The 25,930-nt window shown below is 43.6% G+C and overlaps 1 protein-coding gene across 13 annotated transcripts in view; it reads right to left on the bottom strand.

The window, feature by feature from the left end:
* The window catches only part of LRRTM4 (leucine rich repeat transmembrane neuronal 4), a 328,293-nt gene that overhangs the window by 164,792 nt on the left and 137,571 nt on the right, over positions 1-25,930 (bottom strand). Inside the window, exon 9 of one of the 13 annotated variants that reach the window (XM_080568447.1) lies at positions 1,376-1,396. The exons of the other annotated variants lie outside the window; for them this stretch is intronic. Within the exon in view, the coding sequence (XP_080424573.1) occupies positions 1,391-1,396 (6 nt within the window). The 3' untranslated portion in view covers positions 1,376-1,390. Of the gene's footprint in view, positions 1-1,375; positions 1,397-25,930 lie in introns of those variants that run through there. 13 annotated transcript variants of the gene reach the window in all.

Below are 25,930 nucleotides of genomic sequence, written 5' to 3'. Positions count from 1 at the left end.
ATCATACGTGAAGGAATGACTGCCATAGAAAAGGGCCAGGTTTTCAAGGAAGTCCAAAAGCCTAAGGCCATGTGCCTCTGTGCCCATCGCTGGCGTGCAGGCATTGCTGGGCCGTGTCCAAAGCATGGGGAGAGTAACCTGAATTTGGGACTCTGAGTCTAAATGGAGGTAACGTTTGTGAGTGCAAGACACTGAGAAGTTTCCAGTTCTGGATGCCCAGTCATAGAAATGCACAAGTTAATTCACGTGGGTTTTTTGAGTCGTCATAATACTGATAGACCTGATTTCAGGCCTGAATCCCAAAGACACCTCGAGGTAGAGATGCTCATCCCAGCAATGTGAAGCTGGATCTGTACTCCGAGGCGAACCTGTACTCCGAGATCCCTGTCCTCTGAGGCAAACCAGCTGACAGAAGTCTGCATCGGACAAAAGCTCAGCACCGCTCTGCTACGGGCAACACTGCTCCTGAAACAAAGCTCGCCTTCTGTAATAAGAGAAAGAACTGCAGAAGGGACAGAAAGCATCAAGAACCTGGTGGTTTGGATCCTTGTGAGAGCAGGGGATCTGCTGATGGGCAAGAAGGCGCTCCAGCCTTGCTCCATCTACGGAAGGAACCCGGCAACTGACCCTCAAGAAGATTCCTCCTTGGCTCCACGTACGCCAGCTGGCTTAATCCTGGGCCCAGGTACAATGTGCACCAAGCAGGCACCTGAGAAATGTCATCCGAAATTCAATTTGTAGTCCTGGCTGCTCGTAAGCACTTCAGAGGAAGGAAATCAAGCTCCCTGCAGAAGCTGCCACACATCAAGGACAGGGGGAAGGGATTTTCTTCCTGCTCTCTGCAGGCAACCAACAAACCCCCTGAAGGATGGGATTAGTGCGACGCAAGCATGGTGCAAACAGGCAGAAGCCTAGTTCCCTGACAAAGTATCTTGTAATACCAATGATTTAGGTATTTAAGCGCTTCTATCAGAAGCTTAATTATTTCTCTACAGGAATTCTCCTGCTCTAGAAAAAAAAAAAATCTTTTATACAATTGCTGATCTTAAACCTCAGGATCCCTGTGCCTACCGTTCTCCTCCAGCCCCTTCCACAACTCCGCTCCTCGCAGAGTTCCTACACCATCTGATTTCTAGCCCAAAGGGACAGGAAAACGTGATGCAAGACTAATCCTGAAGTACCAACACCAGACTGGGGATGCGGGAGAAACAAAAAAATCCTCCCTAGCTCTTGGTAAGAGCCTTTCCGAGTCACATGCCTGCCCCATGAGCGGCTGTAGCACCAATGAACACGTCCTGCAGGTACCAGCACGGCACTCCCAGGAGACTCACCTTTCTCATTTAGTCGTAGAGAACATTTTTCTCGTGTTGTCCTCTTGCAGGCTTTCAAGTCATGGCTGCAAAATTAATGATAAACAGACAGCACCTAAGTAAATGTTCAGCTCCCTGAGAGCGAGCCTCCACAATTAGCAAGGCTGATGTCATCCCGGAGCAAACCTTTATTAACTGCTGCATTTTGGGGTCACTGCCTGATACGTCCATCAAGCTGGGTGCCCGGCACTCCTGTAATTGGGAAGCTAACAAATTTATCACCTTCTTTTTAAAAGGCAGCATTGTTTAATGCACACATACAGATCATAAATACGGTACCTTTTACAAAAACAACATCAGCCTTAGCATTGAAAAGCAGTGACAGAAAGAAAGACGGATGAGTGGAAAGTGTTTTCTTTTATGAATGGTGCGCGAATTCATTGTTCAGCAGATCTATTTTTGTGCTCGCACTGCAACGGCCCAACTACTTGCAAAAACTATCCGTTTTGAGCCCAGGATTTCTGCCAGATTCTGAACAGCTCAAAGACGGCGACGCAGAGAATGACAGGAGCTCATACCACGAGAGCTGACATGGTCAGGGCTAGAAGTTAGCATCTGGAGAACTCCAGGTTATTCTTTTCTTTGGGACTATATCTCAGGAGCCTCTATACCCCATTACCCACTTCCCTTCCAGGGTTAGAAATAAAGCCAAGCCATCGCACTGATCAGAAAATGACTGATGTCTAACGGTCACTTGCTGCTTCAGAAGCCAGAAATTCTTTCCACGCTAAACCCTCAAACTCTCCCTAACCGAGTGTTTGATGGCCAATGGTGACATTATTTTGCTACCTGCCTAGTTTCCCCGCTTAGTTTTGAAAATATGAGCTTCTGACCTGGGGGAAGAGGGGAAGGCCTCCGCCTCCAGAACATCCAGCAGCTAATTCCCAACTCCACAGAGCGTACACCTCCAGGAAGCTGACAGTATGAGGATCTCAGCAAGTCTCTAGGGGGCTTCAGCATCTTTAGGACTTCTGAATTGCTCCCTTACCACCACCACTCTTGGCTCTGTTTGCTTGTACTTTACTGCTGACCCACCAGATGTCTCGATGCTGTCTCAGAATGGAAGCCTCTGAATCTGCACATTTCATGTTGAATATTCATTGAAATTCCAGGTTTTCTTTACTAGCCTGGTTTTTCACTGCTCTAGCAGAAGAATGAGCCTCTGCAATCCAGAACTCCAGCAGTGGAAAAACCTTTTTGTCTGTGGCTTTGGCTTAACTATTTCCTCTTGCTTAACCGCATCTCCCATCCCATGCTTTATCTCAATCATGAAAGACCACTTAAAATCCAAATCTATACCATACGGTCAAGACTTCCTTCTACTTAGAACCACGTTGATAATTTCTTTGATCCTCCAGTACGCCAGCACCACGGGATACCAGTGTTACTAGTGAACAACTCTGAACATCAGACCTTTTTCCTCCTATGAGTCGGGAGACAGCTATGTGTTGGGACAGAAATCTGCTTTTCTGCTATTCAGCTGGGTTTCTCTAGGTATGAAGAGCAAAAGGTATTTCTGAAAGCTCATTTAATACACTTAATATTGCAAAAATACCTAAAGACCCTGTGGACAAATAATTTCTTTGTAATCCCAGCAGCAGTAAATATCATTACAGTGACCGCTCTTGTAATAGTGATGCCTCCTTCAGACCATTTACTGCCACAAAAGAACCTATTGCACAAAGAAAACAAGTTATATTGAACCTAAAGCAAATTCACGAGCAATATCCCAAATTTCCAGTGTTTTATGATAAAGTTTGATACTCCTCATTAACTGTGATAAATCCCCTCTAACATTTTCTTCCCATTTCCAAAGCCTGCCTGAGTCAGAACATATGGAAATCCCATCCTGCCTAACTGGAAGATAGTACTTAACAGGGTTTTTCAAAAACCTGGCTGAGTTTGGTTGCCATTTTTCCTGTCACTACTATAACTGAAGGGAAAGTAGAAAAAAAATAAATAGAACATTGGTGATGATTACAGTGCTTCCAATACCATCCTGAGGCACGAAACACTACATCTGCATCTTCTGGATTGCATCTTGCAACATCCATCAGATTTACAGAGAGTCCCTTTCCCTTGCTATTTCTTAAAGAGGAAAGGAATTGTAAATGTTCTTTGAGGGAATTTACAATTCATATTCTTTTAACAGCTGTCCTCCCATCCTGGGAAAAGTAACTAAATCCAGAGACTCTGAATTTATGCATGCAAGCTTTCCAACACTTTCTGCCTTTTCTTTCATTTGTTTGAATTTCATTCTACTTGCCAGCTTGTACAGACCGTGCACTGTAATTTCAGTCTCCATCACCTAGGTGCCTTACCATATTGACAGCACCCCCTTCTGGATTAGCATGCGATGAGCTCTGTATTTTAAAGACGGAGCACTGAGGCACAGTGTGTCCTTGCAAGGTGCTCAGAGGCACAAAGGATCCCGAGATGTGAACCAAGTTGACCACAACCGACTAGGTCTGCTTCTTGCTCTGGCTCACGTATGAATGACATGGGGTTTGGTTTGGTTGTGGTGGTTTTTTGTTTTTTTAAAAGCTGGCTGGTATAACCCAAGTCTAACTTAAAGCCACACCATCAGGAACACTAAGTCAGGTCCCAAAACAGCACATCCAGAACTCCAGGATTCAAAAGAAATGTGACTTATTTTTTAATTAGCAACTGAAAGAATTGAAGTATCTGTGATACTCTACCTAAATCCTACAGTCTCGCCCACTAAATACCCAAGGATTTTGGCCTCTGCACTCCACTGCAAGATAACGCGTTGGCTGTAGTCTCTTCTGCCATGGAACAACATCAGCTGAGATAATATCTTATTTGTTTTATTCATATTATTCATTGCCCCTAGACCTCAAGCTCTGTTTTAGAGCTGTGAAAACAAGATGTTAATCATTATCTTTTTGACAGAACACAAATTTCACACTTTTTTTTTTTTTTTGTCCTGTATAAAGAACTTCACATCAAGCGAGGGAAAGCAGAGTGCATCCTCTCCTAGGAAGTGGCTTTGACTACAAGGTGGCCAACAGAGCTGCTGGAGTCGATTCCTGTGCCACAAAGAGCTGTAAGAGGGATGACAAATTGTAAAGGAAGAAAAGACAAAAGAGGGGAAGAGGCAGGAATTAGGCCTTTATTGCTACTTTCTTTCCTGCAGCCCCACATCCTTGTTGAACCGAAATAAATCACTTCAAGTTTTGAACCGTGTTCGGTTTTTGATGAGGATTAACGAGAAATGTGAGTCGAGAGCTACTCCTAGTTACAATGGAAAGGAAATGGGTACATAAATAATGGATCGACTGGCAAGGAGGAACACTTGTATCTCACTGACTACCCAGCTACAATTGCTGCCCAGAAGCAGAGAAATTACACTCGTTTAAGGACCAATTACCACCTCCCCTAATCTTTGCTGAAACAACTTTTACAAGTCTTGCCTGGGCTCTCTCTGTATGCTCAAATCCCCCCATTTCTGCTGTTGGTAGGCAGGATAGGTGCACAGGTTATTTTTGTGTTCTGTGATTCAATCTGAGGTAGAACCTTGAAATGCTAATATAATACAAGCAATAATTTCACATACACATACACCAATAAATGATAACCAGCCCAGGTTTCGGTACAATAAATCTAATTTTTTGTTGTTGTCATACATATTATTCTACTGAAGATAGATGTTTTTGTGTTGTTTCGTAGTCTGATTTTGTACATGTTCATCCTTTTAGTGATATTTTCCTGATAAAGGAGTGACAGAACAAAAGAGAATATGAATGAAGTTAATAGAATATGAGGTTTAAGAGATACATCTAGGCGCAAAAATGATAGCCTAACTAATGCCTACAGTCAGCCATAAAGGATTACATCCATAACGCATTCTAGTTGGTAAGCACGTTAACTTGCTCCTCGCCCTTCTGAAATGTAACTTATCATTTGAACAGTGTAGGAGTTTTCTCATTCATACCCCTGGGACACTACATGCAAATGGTGATGTACATCAGCCGGGATGAGCTACACCACCCAAGTGCCAGTTTAAGTGCAGCTACTGGGGAAATAAAGGAAGTTTTGCATTTCTTCATCAAAGGAGGCAAATATAGCTAAAAACATCCAAGAAATACTAGCTCCAGTTTCAAAATGAGCTATCATTGTCTCTGATGCAGGGGCAGGAAGGTAATCAATTCCTTTCCACATAAATTCCTTTTGCAGAATTCCTGCTGGACTCTTCTTGTTCCTCTACTCACTTCAAATGGGATAGAGGTTCCATTAAAACCAACAACAAAACTTCCTGGACCCATGATTTCGCTTTGGCTTTTACATACCCAGGAAACACAGGCAGATAACGCTTCCAAAGGAAAAGAAATTTCTCTTCAGTACCCTGCCATGAGAGTAGGAAGAAAGCATGAGGGGAGAGGTAAATAATGGTTGCAGAAAAGAAATGGGTGCACTGAGAAGCAGAAATTCAGCAATGCCATAATAAGAGAGGGCAGGGTAGGCAAGGCATCTAGGTGCTCAGCAGCACAACCTTGTTGTCAGCATCACCTGCGCACAGATCCAGCTTTCCTCCAACGAGGTTAGTATTATTGCACTCATCAATCTAGACAAATCAGCTGCCTCATGTCAGTAAACAACACAAAAATACACGAGTGAATCCGTAGCCAAACAAATGCACGTGTGCATGCACGCACTCAAAAGTGCTCAGAAAATAGAACGGGTAACTTTTGTTCCAAGGGACTCCCCAGATAATGTACCAGATCTACAATGGAGGTGGCATCCCCAAGTCACAAAAGAATTTGGGTTGGAAGAGTTGTCTGGAGATCACCTGGACCGATCCTCCTGCCCAGGAAGGGTCAGCTAGAGCACCCACAAGAAAAGTGTCTGTTCCAACCCATCCAAGCTTTGTCCTGGAGGTATTTACAAGAGGTGGGGACGCAGCACGAAGGGACATGGCTTAGTGACGGGCCTTGGTAGGTCAGGTTGATGGTTCAACTTGAAGGTCTTTTCCAACCTAACTGGTTCCATGATTCTACCCAGAATTAAGACCACCAAGAACAGTTTTGTGGCAAAAGCATTTAGCCTTGCTCCTGCCCCTCTATCTCCACAAGCAAAATAAATAGATCTTACCGTGTATTCCAATACTTAATAAACTCTGCCTGCCTTAGATCAAGACAGAATGGATTCTAACAATAATTGTCTCTCCGAAAAAATATGCCTTTGCCAGCAGCTTCCTCCTATTTACATCAACAGGGTTCAAGCTTGAGTTCCTCTATTGATTGCAACTGTGGGAGAGAGGTGATGTCTCAGGCAAATTTCAAGCCTGTCAAGCCTTCAGAGGTCAAAATCAACACCTTAAGTTTAACTGCAAATAAGGCAAGCATTTCTGATCACAGAATACCAATGCTGTACAGCACCATCACCATATGTCACGTCAGGGGCAAGACTGTCACCAGGTGAACCACGATTGAATAGATCTGCATCGAGAAAAGAGAGGTAATGCAAGGAGGAGCACATAGCACCAGTCAGAGCAGCAAAAACTTCCAGCTCAAGTTCTCAGAGTGAATAGGACGTCAACAGAAAGGTACATCCAGCTATGTCAAACTACCCCATCTATGGAAATTACTATTATTTTTTAGTAATGGAAAGGAGTACTTATTCTGAATATACCTCAATGTTCTTTAAAGACACTTACAGAAAGGAAAGGCTTAGCATAAAATAAATTTTTCAGGTTCTGAAATTAAATAGAATTGCAGCTCACCAGACAGAATAGTGTTAATCCACTACAGTTTTACATAGGATGAACTCCCTGCTTTGCTTCCCATTTCTCCCTATCACAGTATTCAGCTTATAGCAGTAAAACTTCCAACTGTACCACCCTGAAGCACCAGTTAAAATTAAAATCTATTGTAATTATGGCTGATTGAAAAATAGATTTTTTGCTGTGTAGAGCTCTTTGGTTGTTGTTGTCGCATTTGTTATTGATCCAGACCAAAGAAAGAAAACATCTGACAGAACGAGAAGTTCAGTAAAAATCTACTAAAATGTCAGAAATGCTTCAGTTCAAGTCGGTAGAGGTATATAGGGTCGGCAGCTCTGGAAACCCTGCATCTGCACTTTTTCTGATGGCACAGAGGGATTTCGTCACAATCACGATCATACTCACCCCACTGACTGCGAGAAGTCCCAGGAAACTCCGACAAATTACCCCCGTGTCAGGCAGCAGGTCTCGAGAACTTTGTTCTGAGAAATTAGTGACTGAAACATTTTTATTTATACCCCCAAACTTTCATATCCCTCAGAGGGATAAGAGGGATTTTTTTTTTTGGACGTGTTTCAGCTGAACTTTCTACACCTTTGTACTCGCGCATTGTAAAGTGGATTCTCTATTTTATAATTAGCAAATGGGTCGCTAATAAAAAAATACAGCTTTTCTTTGTCTTTAGCTACCCTGTGTCCCCCTGCAGTATGTTTTATGTCGCCAGCCATTAGTATGAGCCAGTATTAGGATGAGACCACAGCAGCGATACACACAGGAATTTGAGGATTCCTGAGCACTGCGCTTACTCTAAATGCATCCCAATTATGCAAAGACCCGGGCTAAATAACTCCGTGCTCATACACTGGGAGGCTTCAGTGATTAATAACACTCCAAATCTCTCATTTCTGTGAGGCAGGGTGGGTTCGTGCCCCCACACTGTGCCTCAACACACGCTGCTCGTCCAAGGGAGAATTTGCTCACACCATCTTCTTGGACTCGTGTTCGCTTTCCTACGTGTCCCTTCCTGTTTTTATGCTCTTGCATTTCATTGCCCAAACCTCTTTCACAGGGGACAGGAAGACAACAGCTTTAAACCTGCTGTTTTAAAGGAGAATATGCAGGAACCGACCTGTTATCTGGAACTGAGACCCTGATGCAACCATCTGCTTGGACACCCAACAGCAAGGCTTCCGAGTCCTACAGTTAATAGGTATATGGGAGTCTTGCTTCATTCTTAACTCTCGGCTGCCTTATCTGCCACCAAACTGCTGACAAACAAAATTAAAAAGTGCTAAAAAGTTGTGATGATTATAATAAAAGGACTTATACTCCAAAGGCACATAAACTTTTTGGAAGATCTTGTCATAGTATCCTGAAAATGTGCGTTCGCCCCCAATTAAGACAACCTGACAAATACTTCTTAAGCCCAAAGGTGTCATCTAATTTCCATATATATGAGTCTAATAAAAAAAAAAAAAAGAAAGAAAATACAACTCTGATGCTTGTGTTTACTTTCCCATTTTCGGCAAAGCCAATAAACTTTCTGTAAGTAGAAAAGCTGGTGAGCTTTGCTACACCTGGTCACCACAGAAAAAAAGGCCATGCAGCCCAGTGCTCATGGATTTCTTGGCCAAGAAAGTGAGAAACTGAGATGAGACCCAGTACAGGCTTCTCCCTAGCTAGAATTATTTTTCCAGATAAAAATAAAATATTACATTTTAAAAGAAAAATACTGACTCATTTTTAGACTGTTACCAAATTAGGCTATGAAAGTCAATTAAATCTTGCAGTCTTGAAGCTTGAGTTCCAAGTTCTTGGCACCCTGCATACAGAACAGGGTGGGGGTTTTGTTTGTTTTTTAAGTGCTCAACATGAAATTTGTTAACGTTTGTAAAGCTGCCACAAAGAAAACCCCACTCATGATCTGCAATAAGATAACAAAACCAAATAAACAAGCAAAAAATCAGGTTATTTTCACAACTCAGTGTTGAAACCTTCCACAGATGACAACTTGCTACCAAAAAAACAGATCTATGCCTTTATCTGTTATGACATTGACTCTATTAGCTTGAAATGGTTTAAGACATCTCTGCCGAGTTCCATCCCCTAATTAATATGACCTTTCCGTGCTGCTGTTCACTTGCATTTCCACTTGGCCAGCACAGACCACTTTTATGAACTTTTGATCAACTAAAATCTTTAGGGTAGTTAAGGAAATCAAAACACATCAAATGAAAGTTTAAACGCCAGAAGAGGCGAGTCGATTAAATATGCCCTTCAAAGTACAGCAGAATGGTTATGCTCTGTCTTGTTTTGCCTTACGTAGTTACATTTTCTTGTACATTTCTTCAGCATACTTAATGAAAGCTATCTGTTGACTCATGCAAGGAAAGGTGACTCTATTCTCTCACCGATGCTGAATTTTGTGCCAGGTGTTAAAGCAGCTTGACCCAATACATGGAACGGAACGATAACATCAATAGCACTGTGCTCTCAGGAAAAATACAATCTTTCTTTGTGCCAAAGCATTCCGCTACAAAAAGACGATGTACCTGCTGAAAGGAACATAAAATTACAGATCTGCCTCCTTTCAGCTGCCTATCCCCTGTCTTCTACTGTATTAAGTTTTTTTTTTATATTCTTTATTACAGGGGTGCCTTGAAAAGGGGATGACCCACCCCTTTGGCAACAAGCTGCAACTTAAAAAGATCGCTGCTGCTGCTGCATTTGGTGCTGTACCCCAGAAAAGCTGCTACTTTGGACAAATAACCCTTGTTTCCTCAGCTCTCATCTTCCGATTGAAATCAATCAGAACATGGACACTGAGGCACTTCTCCAGATTCCCTCCTTGTTTTTCCTATCAGTTGGTCAGAACCACGCCAACAAAAGAAAAAAGCCCAATGGGCAAAGATTACTCAAGCCTCATTTTAAGCATTCCCAGTGATTTAAATCATGGAACAAGACTAGGCCCCCCTGGTGTCCCTTACAGAGCAAGAGTTTCTCTGTTTGCAAGTAACCAACAAGCTAATAATCAAAACAAGGCAGGGAAAGGAAACAAGGACGGAGAAGTCAGTTGGCATTTTGTTGTTGCTTGGCTTATTTCTTTTCAACCATGAGACTCAAATAATTAAAAGAGAACTAGACTCAAAGGACCTTTCTTAAATCCGGAAATTGCAGGCATCCCGAATTTTCATCTAGTTTTAACTTAATATTATTGTAGGACAGGGTAGAAAAAAAATGCACAAACCTTTGCCCATATTTCCCCCATGAAATTCATTGTATTGTCAGAAATTTTCATCAAAAGCACAAGTTTTTAACTGGCCCGTATTAGTATTTGTGGCACATGCATATAGGAGTGAATTTCCATATCCAGAGAAGGAAATAAACACGATCACTTTCAACTCATAACCAGGGGAACTGAAAATCATTCACCTCATTAAAACTGTCAGAATAAGCCCTTTGTAATATTACCATGTTCATTTTGGCACTACTTCTGTGAGTGGAAAAAACAAAGTGTGCCTATGCATATATGTGAACATAGGAACACTTTTGGTTGTTGTTCCTAATTAGAAGACACTGGGATTTGAGAGCTGGGATTTGAGAGCTACAGGACCCTGCAAGGGGTTCCAAACAAAGACAAAGCAGTTTTAGATTCAGACAAGTCTGGAGCATCTGTGCAAAAGCCAAAGCCTCAGATCAGATGTTCTCAAATATCCCATTCCCTGGGCAATTTGGCAACAGGCTATAAATTGTGCTTAATCCTAAAAATATTCATCGGTTAGTCTTCGGTTGTCAAGGAGACCGGCCTGTAGGATTCTCTCTCTCAGACACACCACGGCAAACCCAGAGGGACCCACGGGCCCGGGGAGCTGCCAGCCAGGTCCCTCAGCATCTGCAGCAGCAACGCGGCGACTTTCGTTACTGCACCAGCTCTTGCTCCCTAAAGGTATCAGCTCCATGTGAACACGTGGTTCCTGTAGCCGTAAGGTACTGTTTGGCCACTGAACACCACGTTTTCCATCCACAACCTCAGAGAACTTGCTGGTAGCCAGAAGATGGCCTGGCTTCTACTTACAAGACTCCAGGAGTCGATCCTTTAACCTGGGAAAGGCGGCGACCGGGACACTCCTGGCCCAAAGCCACTTCACAGAGCAGTGGATTTCTTGACAAGTCTCATGCTTCTTATAGCTATTTTGAGGGTTAATTAATGTCTCCTCCTTTGAAATTCTTTGAAGATCCGACCGCTAACTACACCTGTGTGGAGCGAACATGAGTTCTGCAATCAGATCAGACACGTTCGTTTCCGAGGGATGTGTGCCCTTGCTTTTATTTTCCCAATAAAATCTTTTTTTATACGTTTTTTAATGGAGCACCATTAAAATCAGTCAGTGTCAAACTACAAGGAACAATCCCGGAAACTATGTTCCAGGCAGATATTTATAAATTCATTGCATTTGACAAGAAAGTGGCGTTTTCCAATGCTCACTGCTAGGAATGCAGCAAACACCTAGTTGCTGTGGTTACCCTAACGATGCTGAGCCCACCACAGTTGTCTCTGGAGCTTTCACAGAGTAATATACTGCACTTGGACCAGATTTGGATTTTCACTTCCTTTTCTTTCAAGAGGAGACGAAATGTCAAGAACGAGAAACGCGAGGCTTCCTCGCAGATTTATTACCCTTTGCATTCTGCTCCATCTGCACTCAACGCACAAATTAAAGGAGTAAATTTGTGTGGATGGCTTTGAACAGCCACCAAAATCAGAGCAACTATTAAAAAAAAGCGTGTATATGGTAGCGATGACAGGCGGTCCTACAAGCAATGCATCAGAGGAAATTTCCAAAAAAGGTACATCCGTGCTCGACACAAAAAAACTGTTGTGGCATTTAGGAGCCAGGACCTTTCAGCTCCACCATACAAATGCAGATGCTTCAGCTCTACAGCAAGATAATGAAAAACACCTTACCAAACAACATCATCTTCTCCCTCATGATCCAGGACTGGCTTAAAGATGAAGAACGCAATCTTCTATCTGTGCATATTTTTAAAGCATTAAGTATAACACTTGTATGCTTGTTAACTTTGTAGAAACTCGGTCCTCTTAAAAGCCAAGGGAATTTCTATCTGTGGACATCTTATGACCATGACTTCCAAAGCTTACTTCCTGTGAAAAGAAGTACTTTTTATTTTTTTAGTTTCCTATCTTTCAGTTTCTTCAAATTTTTAAATAATGAAACATAGGAGAAGCTCCAGCTAACTGCTCTCCAAATCGGTCATTACTGAGAAGACTTTAACCGTGCCTCATCTTAGTCATCTCTTTTCCAAGACCGAACACTTCCAGTCTCGCTCGTGCCCTGCTAAGTGCTGGAAAAGCAACAATTAAATAGCAAATATGAATAGAGAGATACCTGCAGAAGTACTGGCAGACCACCTTTCACTCCTGTGAACGCCCGCGTGCATCCCTGCACACAGCTAGTGGTAAGGTTTCACAAGGAAACACTCCAAAAACTGGTACACAGAACTGCTCTGGGCTGCCCAGGCTTGTTGCCACGTCAGCTCTTTGCAAACAGCTTGTGAAAGCAGAGGCACGGTATCTCAACACCTAACAGCACCTGAGGGCCTGGAGAAGGCAGGAGCCCTGTGTGAGCAGGTCTTCTGCACAAGGAGCGATGGGCCTTTAGCGCGAGCGCCACCACCTCCTAACACCCTCTCAGGACAGTAAGCACCGACCTATTTCAGAGAGACAAAACTGAGATTTTGGGAGACTTCAGCAGATGCCGTGACATTGAGATACGCCGTTATGATCTCATTAGGACAAAATGCATTGTCTAAGGGAATGGATTTCAAGAAACCTCCATTTAATGCCAACGCAATCCCACAGGATGGATTTACTCGACACGCTCCACGGTCGCGGGCCAACCATTTACTCCTTCCCTCCGTATCCATCTCCCTTCTCACCATTTTGTTCCACCTCTTCAGAGCAATTCACATCCAGGCCAAGGAACCCAACCGCACAGCACCTAGCACTGCAAGTCTTGCTCTCCCCTGGGCCTGGAGGTGCTGCTTACATTGCAAGGTGAGCAGCAGTAACAAAACACCATCAAAGGATGAAAGGAATCGATTATACAGAATATAAAAGATACCATTTACCATCCTTACGGCAAACGTGAGATCGAATACATCCACAACACCTGGGAGTATTTTGCAAACAAATTCACAACAGTAAGGGAAAAAAAGCAAACTTTGCTGGGTAATTTATTCACAACGAATAATTCTTCCAGTTCTAATAGTAATACATAATTACATACCATGATGGAGTATTATGTATTAGTTGGGGGTATTAATTAGTTAATGTTTGTACAGCTTGTTGAAGATGTAATGTGCTTAAGCATTATTATTAACTAACTGGAGCATTCAGTTTTAAATTATTTTTACCATAACTCAGAGCAATATCACCTACACTCTTTCAGAGAGCTGTGATCAGCTGAACATGGTATCTGCTGATCCTTTGTCAGGAAGCAAAATTCACAGCACAAATTAGGTACTAGGAGGAAGTATTAGCAGCTCCCTCGTTGCCGAGCAGATTAAAAGTGAGATGATTTATTGCCATTTTAAAGGACCCTTCCTTGAAATGGAGGCGTTACTTTATCTGGCACACACCAGATCCCGCCAGCTCAAGCTTACCAGGTGAAATCGGATGGAAACTTGATTTGACAGAATACCAGAAGCTTCCACGGGCTTCAGAGTGGTATTGCAGATGTTCAGTACCTCTGATAACCGGTCCACTAAAGTAAGCCATGTAGGTGCCTTATATTGTTATTAGCTAGATTAGAAAAGTCAAAGCCAACGTACAAGATGTATCTGTCCTTGCTCAAGCCTGATCAATTTACTGCTCAATTACTACAAAAAGGACAAAAAAAAAAAAAGACTATTTGATATTAAAAGCTTTAACATCCTGCTTCTGGGACTCAGAAAGAACGAATTCTGAGGAAGCACAGCATTATCATTACGAAAGGTTTTTAACTTAATAAAATCTCCACTATACACAAGACAAATGCAACTTCTTCATAAACATCCCAGGTTAATATGCTCCAAGCAACCACGCCAGACAGCGCACTGCTTTTATTCTTCCTCCAGCTACAGAGACGAGATGTAAAGCTAGCGGAAATTTTCCCTGTCAGACTGGCCCACTGTCACTTGGAAGGCAGCATGTTGGTATTTATAGCTGTCAAACTCAGACCTAAGGCCACTAATGCAAAGAAACACGCTTGCATTTTTATGCTAAAGGAAAGGAGGGCTGTTTTTCACGAGGAGCTTCATCGAGAATCATCTAGCTTTCTTTCAAAACTTTCAACATTTGCATTTTTTAATAGTTCTGGGCCCTAGGTAAATGATCCATGAAAGAGAATATAGTGCACATCCATTTTATGCAAGATCCACAGAAAATGCCTGTCAGTGTGCATCTGCAAAGGCCGAGCACCTCGGCTTTTGCTTCTGGAACCCGTCCAGGAGCATCCCACACTGAAAACCTCTGGGACCGAGCAGCCAGGATCCCAGAGGTGCCTTTGCCACATGTGAGTAACTATTCATGGCTTGAGGAAATGGATAATGAAGACAATTGTTACATTTAGCTCGTTTCCCGAAACTACCTAGCGCCGTTTCATAAAGGGTTTTGGCCTCCGTTGATGAAGTCAGAGAGGAGATTCATTACACAACTTGCAATCACATTCAGTTCCTGACAGTCTATTTGTGTACATACATTACCCCTGACAGATGCTAAAATGAATGTCTCCTAAATCAAGTGCAGTGTGAAAATGAAAATCAAATATTTTATGTTTAGATGAGTCACTGCTATTAATGTCCTGTATCTGGATTCTTCTGGGAGTCTGACTCCACAATCTCATCCCAGTGTATTTTCTTAATTGTGTGTGAAGCTAACATAACTGGGTGGCAAATGATGCTATTTTACATCCCCTTTTGTGAGTCCAAGTTTAGCTACCAACATGCAAGCACATGCAAGTTTGGTCCAAGTGACAGCTAATGGATGCATTAGCGCTCTTAGTGTGGAGCTGCTCCGCTTAAACTATGCAAAGAATGAGTAATGGCTAGGGAGCTCTTGCTTCGAGAAAGAGATGAGCTGGCACATTCTCAAGGCCAAATTAAGAATTTTGAAAATTGGGCCCGCATTTGTTTGCAGCAAATGCGTTCCTTTCTCCCCGAGATTTTTCATCAATTTGTTACAGCCATTGATGCGGCTTCTATTAATTCAACAGCACCACGGCTATTAAACGCTTACGCCGGCAGCATAGCACCTTAGCTGAGCTTAAATTTACTGATGAGCAGAAAACAGCACTTTAATGATTCAACTTATATCGCGTTCTTATCGGGACATAATCACCAGCAAACCCGCGCATCCTCAACTCACCAGGCTCTCCCATACAGACCTTATGCTGCAGAGCGGTTTTGGGACCCTCACTACATGAAGGACATCGAGGCTCTGGAGCCATGTCCAGAGAAGGGCTACGAAGCTGGTGAAGGCCCTGGGACACAAGTCCTGTGAGGAGCAGCTGAAGGACCTGGGGTTGTTTAGTCTGGAGAAGAGGAAGCTCAAGGGAGGCCTCATTGCTCTCTGCAACTGCCTGAAAGGAAGGGGTGGGGAGCTGGGGGTCGGCCTCTTCTCACAGGTAACTGTGACAGGACCAGAGGGAATGGCCTCAAGTTGCGCCAGGGGAGGTTTAGGTTGGAAATGAGGAGACATTTCTTCTCAGAAAGAGCGGTCAGGCATTGGGACGGGTCGCCCAGGGAGGTGGGGGAGTCACCGTCCCTGGGGGTGTTCAAGGAGAGGTTGGACGTGGTGCTTGGGGACATGGGTTAGTGGGTGACAGTGGTGGTAGGGGATGGTTGGGCCAGATAATCTTGGAGGTCTTTTCCAACCTTAATGATTCTAAAGATATCTAATTCCAGCCCACCTGCCAACCTTAGGGATTCTGTGATTCTATGCTTTGCTCGAGCCGGGGCAGGAGCCACAAAAACTGGTTACAATTAAGGCCAGGTCATGCCAATAGTTGGTAAAAGACACACATGCAGATGCTGTGACAGCAGCATACGTCAGCACCCAGATTCTCTTAGTGACAGAATCGGCACAAGGGGCTTAAAGACTTCTCGGGAGCCAGGCCTAACTCCAGCACGTCAGGTACTGTAAGGCCAGTAAAGCCCACGTGCATGATTGTCTCTGAGCATATCGCCTTTTGTCAAGGCATTTCTCATTAAAGCTTTAATAGCATACTCTTCCATATAGAAATAACTGATTTTTTTATTTATTTTTTAAATCCTTAGTTAAAAGTTGATGCCCTCTAGCCAAGAATCAAGTACAGCATGTCACTTCCGATAGTATCTATTAGTAGTATGAATACTTCTGTGGTTTCCTAGTAGCACTTGTTCACACTCGGCTAAATCAATAAGCAATTTCCCCATATGTATGTAATATACAGTAGCTGTGACAGGAACCAGATGGCTTATTCTATCTGCAACTGAGTTTAGTATTTTACAAAAATAATAATAATAAGCAGAATGAATTTTATATGGAGGCAAAACATAGCCTTTACTTAATTCTTCGTGTACTGCCTACCGCGGCAAAAATAAAAACAAAGGTAACACCAGTATAACATAGCAGGGGTGAGCCAGAGACTTCACCATGCCACACACTGCAAGCAAAGACAGTCCCAAGACCAGCGGAGCTGCAACACCTCCTATGAAAGCGAAGCCTTCCAAGGAGAGCAATTCCAATAGGTAGAGCTTAAGGCCCTGATACTGGCCAGTGCAGGGGCACTGAATGTCTTACTGCAGCCCCAGAGGGTAAAATTCCTGCAAATGCTCATGCAAGACTGTTAAAGTCACAAGTCTTCTGCCCATACTTAAGTTTTCCTTGCATAAAAGGCAAATCCAGTTCCATCCTCTGCCAACTGCAGCTGACTCAGGATGCAGTGAGGAGAAATATATCCACCTATTTAGTTGTACACAAAGTGAAACAAAACCAACAGAAAATTAGATTATATCTAAGCAGACTGCTGGACCAAGTGTCTAGTGCTCAGCCGGCAACCCCAAGGAGAAGGAACGACTTACCACGCAAACCCTAGGGCAAGCCCTGGCGACTCCAAGCAAGGCTCAAGACATGCTGAAAACCAGATCCAACATCCTTCTACGCATGCACTGCAACTCCTGAAACACTCGAGGGAGTCTATTATTTAAAATCAACGTAAACACAAGTTTTGTTTTTGGATTACCTTTAAATCGTTTTATGAAGCATTAAGGAAAATGAGAAATATATTGGTCATTGCTTAGAAGAAAAGTCAAAGCCTGTCACACAGTATAAAAAAAATAGAAGAACCAGCTCAAGCACTTAAAAGTCATGGAAGGACAGAAAAAAATAGGAGAATATGGATAAGGAAATCTTTTAAAGGGTCTCCTTTTCTCCTTCATTTTCCTTTAAACAACTCTGCCAGGCCCCTTGTTCAAGGGCTTGTAACTCAGTTTGCTCGGCTTGCCTCGTGCCTTTTTCGAATGCTGTTCAGGCAGTCCTGGCATATGAGAGCTAAACGATTCCTACTACTTAGCTATGTTTCTAAATAGCATCTCATGAAACCGCAGTGAGCACTGGAGAGGTAAATGCTTGCAAATGACATTTTCCTACATTTATGTGCTGCCTGCTCTTCCAAATGGCAACAAAAGCTACAGACGAATGTGAAAAGGGCAGATTTATTCTTATTTTTATAACAGTATCCTCGAGAGCCCCCGGTGGGGACCCACGCTCACAGACCCAGGACCAGAAGTTTACGCACAGCCCCGTCCCAAGGACGTTTAGCATCCAAACTGACAAGAGGCGACAGTGGATGCTGAACTGCAAGGAAGCGACTTGTTGAGGGCACTCAGCTGCTAATGGAGATGTCAGAGTGGGAGCCATGCACGCGGCTCCTGTGGCCGTGCTCTTCTTACCTTTCCTCTTCACATACAAATGGAAAACTTCTTGCTATCGGAGATAATCCAAAACACTCAATTTTTAGGTTTGAAGGAAGGGGTGAGACCTCAGCGAGAGGAGTACAGACAGACTTGGGAACATAATTTTCTCACAACTTTCTTGGTGGCATAAGGGGTATTCAAGAGTAAACAGCTATCATCTGTGTGTATATATTGAAATCAGTTTCAACAGCTTGGGACAGGCTGTATTATTTTGTTTACTCATTTGCATATAGTTTAGGAGAGATGGAAACAAACTGCAGAGACGGTTGCGATGTGCATTACTGGAGCAGATGGGCTCTTTGTGCGGGGGAATTCAGCGATCCAGATCGCCAGCTCTAGAGCCAGGAGTCCTCTCTCCAGCCACCAGACAGGTACAACAGCTGTGCCATCCCCTCCGCAGCACACTTCAAAGCTGAGGTGGAGGAAACAGTGAGTCCCTGACCCCTGGTATGTCTGCCAAAGCTGCTGAAGTGTTTCTTCTGCACTGCGCTATTTCTACAAGTGTTATTTCTTTTTGTTGCTGTGATCCTGTGGATCAGGAACCCAGGGTTCTGGGTGCAACGCAAACACAGAACATTTCCATTCATCTCAAGAATCAGCAAGTGCTTTCTACACAGACCAGAACAGTACTGAGACTGAATCTTTTCATCTGTAGCTGATGTAGCTGGATTCGAACTGACAAATCCGAGCTGAGATCTGATGCTGACTGCCCAGCGGCAGAGCTTCCTGTCTTTCAGGATTACCTTCACAGAGTGCATTCAGCACCTATCCCTCCCTGCTCCACTTCCACATTCACCTGGTCCAGAGCGCTGCAGTGCCACGCACCAAAGGGCGCTGGAGTGGTACAGAGATGCTCCAGCTGGGCTAAAGAAGCTGTTGATAAACAATTTTGTCCAGCCGTACCCAAACCTGTGCACTCATCTGTACAGACACCTGCAATTGCATCTGTAAGGCAGTCTTAGGTAAGAAGTGACTTTCCCTGACACACTCATCACTTATGAGAGGCCCCGAGTGTCTCCCGCCAGGCTCCGAGTTCTCTCAACCCTACAGTTTTCACTAGGATGCGGGGATGACTCGGCCTATTGCAGGAGGTCATTCCCAATTAAAGCTGGTAACGATCCTCTCTACCCGACACCGTTCCTGTTCAGCTATTTTTCTGGTCCCCGATGACCTTTCCACGAGTTGACCGCACAACACTCAGCACCACACAAACAGCGTGGCCAGAATGAGTCAGCACAGGCTAGTGTTCCCTGCTAGCATCACAAAGAGGTTTTTAAGGTCTTTCTGTCATTTTGAAACAGAGGAGTGGCACACCCCAATTTTCATTTCCATAATCACCTCTTGCGTCCCATTTCTGCTATTGCACATGTATGTAAAATTACATTTTTATAATAAGCCTGTTCTAAATGAAGGGGAAGAGTGGCTCTCTTCTGAACAGCTCATTCCTCGCATCTTGGGAGGATGCAGATAATCCCCTAATTGGCATGTTTCGCTTGCCACCGTGGTGCGCTCATTAAGAGGATTCTCCCGCACACCCCGCTGCACGGGGACACCTGAAGGAACGGCTGGGCAGGCGGTGCACGGAGAGACCTGGCTTTACACCGAAGGCAATGGTCAGCAAAGCCCTAGGAACATTCATGTGTGTTAATTAAAGGGAATCGGGGGTGGTCTGAAGCCCTCAGTCCTTCCTGCGGTTAGCAGAATAGCCAAAGGCGGCTGGACAGAGACAATGGCATTTCACACCTACCCCGGGTGCCTACCGGACTCTATGCTCGTAACACTCCCAGGCATTATCTCAACTGGCTCCTAAGTGGACCCCTCGCGGCGAAGGTGGACACCGTACTGTTCGGATAATGAGCACAAACGGCGTGCTAAACTGAGCAGCGGTAAATCTGAATCTCTCAAATGCTTCTGAAGGAAGACAGCAGCACTTCTCAGCGTCCTGGAAGAGAATATATTCAAGAGAATTGTCCAAAAGACATAGAAGCCCATTGAAGAATGTTATTTTCTGGTAACTTTGGGGTGATGTGGGTTCCAAAATGGAAATCAGACGAGAGATAATAAGCATCTGAGTGGCTGAAAAAGAAAGCTTAGCTTAAACCCAATAGGTTCTGATCCTGTCAATTACGCACATGGTTAAAGCCATTAGACATATTTTGGCTTCCATAGGATTCTGTGCATGTGTAAGGAGATTAGGAAAACCAATTTATAGGCCAAAGGTCTGGCTAATAGCACAAGAGAGGAAACAGTTGTAGAAAGAAAGAGAAACCTTATAGCCTAGTCTCCAAGCTAAGCTATGAAAGCAGAGCGACAGTCTGCAGGCAGGGACCAGCTTTTGGCTGCAGCTGAGACAAATACTGCATCTCATTGCACTGCAGGAGGACAGGGGGATAAAGCCCCCGTGCTGCTATGCCAAAGCAACGCACTGCATTTGGCGTATAAGCTGGATCTGTAAGTGAAAGCAGAGAGAGAGCAAACAGCAGTGAGAATGAACACTTCTTGCCTTTGTACCCCAGGGATGCGGGAAGGCATCCGAGCCCAGGGCACGCTGCTCCGGAGCTCAGCTGCAAGGTCACGCCAACACCGCGCTGGTTTTGTTGTTCTGGAGCTGCCCCGTGTCAGCCCAGCTTGCAGCACACGAAGCGAGCACAGCTTTGCCTGCACTTGCCTCTACAGCCCTGCACTTAATAAAACCGAGGGACAACTTGATTACAATTTATCAGTATTTTTACAGGCTGTTTAGACAGCCAATTCACTGTAGCAGGCAGTCTAAAAGTATACACAGCATCAGGAAGAGGAGGGTCAAACTCAGCAGGGCCTCTGCAACGCTCCCCTGCAATAAATATAAATTACTGCTATGAAAAGCAGAAAGGGGAGGAAAATCATCATCAAACTTTTTTATGAATAAAGTGAATTTCTTGCTAGAAAATTTAACGTAGCCTTGTAAAGCATAAGGAGAGTGAAATATCACTTCAAGCTGCCTTTAAAAAAAGATAAAAATGGACAGCAATACGGCGTCAGCAGTCTTTTCTAAGGATCCTTACTGTAAAGAAAACTGGCAAGTTCAAGGACCTTCCTTGAAGGAATCAGCTGAGGCTCACAGGTAGGCAAAAAGACATGCCAAATGAGAAGGGGCGAAGGGGGGAAAGAAATGCTTCAGATGATAAAACATCAAATGGATGAAGAAGTGGAAATAAAAAAAAAATCAGAACTGACTCATTGGAAAGGAGACAGGTGGCAAGCAAAGCTTCTAACAGCACTCTGTTTGATATTCAGGCTGTTGTCTGATCCAAAGATGATGATGAAATAGTCCCAAGCAAATGCTCTCAAAAGGAAACAAAGCAAACCTTGCATCCACATAATTAGCAATCAACACAGGGAGAGAAGAAAAATATTTAAGTGCCTACCTGAAAGGGAATGAATATTGCAGCGTTGTGAAACAAAGCCACAGCCTGATGCACAGGGAAAAGTAGCCATAAACACCAGCTTTCAATGAGATCACAAGGTATAAATATTGACTCAGTAAACACAAACAGAGAGAAAAGCTGATTTTTTTCTTTCCTCTTTCTGAAAGGTCTGTAAAGACCCTGGAGTTCAGCGAACAAACTGTGCACATTATCTGTGAGTACCATACCCATACGTAACCCACACGCACAACAACAGGTCCTTTGCTTTTTTATAAACACGGCTGCTCACAAGTGGGGCGTTTTTGGCAATAGCTACTTCACATGAATAAGTTGTGTCACCGCGGTTTCTTCTCTTTTTGCAGAGGAAGGATGGTCTTGCAGGTGCGCTGGGTCTGTGGTTTCAAATTTTCGCTCCTCCAGGCTTTCTTGACTGCACAGACGTGAAGTCCCTCTAGCCACCGTGGCGGGTATTCAGAGCACAAATCCTCCAGTGAGAAATCTAAGCAGTAAGCGTTCCTGAAAATCTGACCCTAAATTCGTCTGCTACTAATTAAATGAAACACTTAAACACAAACTCAACCAATCATTAAGGAAACACTTGAAAATAAATGTTCAATCTCTCCCATGCTAAGGGGTAATGTAGCGAGACTCTCGACTACAATAAATTAAACCCGCACAACCCCTGTGTATAAAAAGTCCTGGATGATGCAGGATATCCAAAATGAGACCTCTAGAAGGGTGCTGCCTTTTTAAAATGCCTTTTTTCCCCCAGAAACCGTCTGACTGATGGGTCTCTGCTTCAAATCTCAGCATCAAACGTGAACATCACTTATGGTTCGTTCACCAGTTTTCTATTTTTCTTATTTGTTTTACGGCTACAGCTCCTTTTGAGTGGGTTTCAGATCTGGCATGCATTTGTAAATAGTTTATCGAGAGTTAATAAATTATTAATACACGCTTTAAGAAATTATCCGAAATCATATGCGACCTCTTATTTATGTGCTTATCCTGTTTTAAAATTCATCAATGATTAACTAGCACTTTTTAAACCCCTTACCAAATGTATCTTTTAACACACACTGTGACAAATTAATTACTGCATTCGGTTTGAAATCTGGCTACACCATACCCGAGGTGAACTGTAAAAACAATGCTAAAGAAAAAAAAGAAAACTAAAGGGAAAAGGTATTTTCAGCTGAAACATGTTTTCCTTTGTATTTATTACTCCTCTTGCATGTAAGGGTTTTGTTTGCAAGTCTCAAGCGTTTGCAATTAGATAGGGAGAACTTTGTAATTTTGGCCTGAACTGCTACGAAACCCACTTCAGGTGACAGTAGGGCCTTTGTTTTAGGAACGCAACGAGACTTTCCCCCAGTGATATATTGCACGTAAGCAGCAGAATTAGCACCCGGTATGACTCTCAGCAGGGTTGTACTCCTGACAAAGCTTATCAGACAGCAGCACATGGTTAAAACAAAGGCTCAAGCATTTAATTGGACAGAAGTAAAAATAACCCCACTCCTGCAGAAGTCGAGGAAGGAAGAAGAGAACCCTTAGATTAGGTCCTTGGAAACGTCAGGATCAAATTCTTCTTTGTCGCCATCAAACTTTCAAGAATCTGGGAAGCTTTTTAAGAACCAACTGTACACATTTCGTGCTGAACCACACCGTACGCAGGGTTTTGAGCCTTTGCTGGCAACGACGCCTTGATGTAACTGAAGAGGAATTCAGCAGTGTGATTTGAAGTATGTCAGTGAAGGAACATACCCACGTGCTAATTTAACTTCACATCCTTGGTAAGCACACACCAAAACTTAAATACTACTGCTGTGATGCTACGACGAGACATGGTTCGGAGGCTGGAGAAGCAGGCAGGAAGCCCGCTGCTTTCACCTCTGAAGTGCAACACACTTAAAATATCCCAACTGACCATCAGACATCAGTCCTTTAAAAGGTGGCAAAAGCCTGCACCCAAGTTGTGAATTACTATCGCAACAAGGCGTTAAGAAGTGCCTATACCTGTACTACCATAGTCAAGATCCATCAAGCTTCTAGAGAATGATGCTACTGACAATTTTGCCAGTGGGACAAAGCAAACAAATGAAAGAAATCTCCACCTGAACACAGCCAAGAGTCTTATTTTACCACACGTTTAGTGACTGGCTCACAAGACTACTGAAACCTCTGAAGGTTGGTGGAAGCCTCTCTGGTCCTCTCCCCTCTGCCTGCTTACAGTCCCGGTGGTTTCAGTCCGTTTTTGTACGGCCGTTCTCATTTCTAAGCCTCTGGCCCCGAGACCCTGTGGCCTATCCCACAGTCAGTATGTGGCCAAGCACAGATTTTACCTCCTCACCTTCTTTGCTTACGATGCTTTCTCTACGATTCATGCTGGATCCCAACCCTGCCAGAGTCCCCAGACAACATTATTTCTTGACTTACGAGGTAATATAGCCGGGCCTGTAACCCAACGGCATTCTTTTCACTGCTTCCTACAGACTTGTAAAAATTTCAATGAACATCACTTCGGCTTTTGCCTTTTTCATCCATCTGGGAAGGCAGCTTTGCTGTTCCCATCACCAGAATATCTGATTGCTGGATCAACAGCTGAAGGCCAGAGCAGTATTTGTGAAGTCACTGGGATACCTTCTTTATTAAGAAGGGGCTTTATGTGTGCAAAATAATAAACCTCAGCACTAGATTTGTCACCCCGATGAACTGTTTGCCTTAAAGAATTGCCTTTATTGCATTCCCCATCTCGAATTCAGAATAACCACATATTTAAGGCACACAGCAGCTTTCGCTTCTGCTGCTTTTTGTTAAGACACACACAAGGAACCCCCGTACGTGCCACGTAAAATATCTCCCCCTGTTAACACCCTCTTTGACCACAGCATTAAGATTTAGCAGCGACGCTTTCAAAGCCCGGGTCTGTGCCTTTACTAATCGGGCACCAGAAGCCCTGCTGTGCTTGAGAAAGGTGCTTTACCACAGCAAGCTGAGCCATTTGCCTAACCCTGCTTTTCCCATCCATCTCTCTTTTTCTTTCCTTTCCCTTCCCAATGCTGGCCTGCTGTCAGAGCTGCTGCCAGCGGAGCAGGACTGCTGCTGCTGTGCAGGGGCTGCAGAGGGCACGGCTCGGCAGAGGGCAAAGCTCGTGCACGGACGATTCCCAAGCTTTATTTATTTATTTTTTTAAAACAGGCAGGGTTAAAACACTTCTGCAAATCCCCCTGATGAAGGAAGGGAGTTACTGCTTGCTACGGATGAAGAGAAATCATTTCCATTTGTTCACCTGATGCATTTTCAAAGGGAGCAGGATTTTCCCCTTTCAAGTGCTGATAACCCTGCCCAGTGATGCTGCTGTATCGCAAACTGAAAGACACACTGTAAGTCCTTTCAGGTAAGGATTTATTTCAAAGCAATGTTCTGGGTCTGTGAGGTACCTCACAAAGTAGGACCTTGACCACGAAGAGAATGCTAAATACTGCTCTAGTGAAAAGAGGTGGAAAGAAGCCGGCGTACTTAACTCCTACCTTCGGCTGCCCTGACGAAAATTGTCACTGATAGTTTTGAAGTGAGAGAAAAGTATTTTCTATTCAGAAATGAAAGCATCCGTAGGAAACATCCATTCATGATAAAACTTTAGAGATAAGTATTAAAAAACGAAGTGAAAGTTCTTGAGTTAGGGATATGGCCAGCTAGTTATTTTCTTACAAATTTTGCAGGGTAAAGTTTTATTTATTTATTTATTTTTAAAGTATTTATTGGAAAGAAAATGCTCTTTAAAACTGTGTTTTTGATGTCCTGCAATAACTCCCCCCCCCAGCTCCGCTGTCCAGGGCACAACCTGTAATTAAACTCAAAATGAAAATCAAAGAAAATAAAGCTTGCAATACAATTCTCAACTTCTGCAAAGGTCTGCAAGAACCTAGGAAGTGAACATAAGCCTTACTCCTCCCATCTTACAGACGAAGAAACAGAAACATGGGAGACCTGAGTTTGTATGCCCCAAATTGATCAGCGACAAAGGCTGAATGAAATGCACCTCTACAGAAGTAGAGGGAACGGTTAACGAATATACAAAATAAAAGGAAACTGCATGAAGATTGTAGCACTTGTAAATAGTAATTAAAAAAAAAAAAAAAGCTTAAAAAAACACCCAAGGAAGCTGAGTGCTAAGCCTGGCTTTCTAAATCAAGCCAGAAAGATACCCCTGAGAAGTACCTCCCAATACTTCAGATATAATTCAGATATAATTCAGGCAATGCTGAGAGCAAGGTAGGAGGTGGGAAGACGCGTGCTTGAAGGAGAGCACAGTGCGATGAACTGAGGCAAGGAGAAAGATCTGGGCACAGGAACAGCTCCGAAGTACAACAGGATCGCATCACCCATGG

This window comes from Anser brachyrhynchus, assembly GCF_964034855.1.
Source record: "Anser brachyrhynchus genome assembly, chromosome: 26".
Classification (NCBI taxonomy): Eukaryota; Metazoa; Chordata; class Aves; order Anseriformes; family Anatidae; genus Anser; species Anser brachyrhynchus.
The sequence above is the reverse complement of the archived record's forward strand: the minus strand, read 5'-3'. Positions and strand labels throughout refer to the sequence as shown.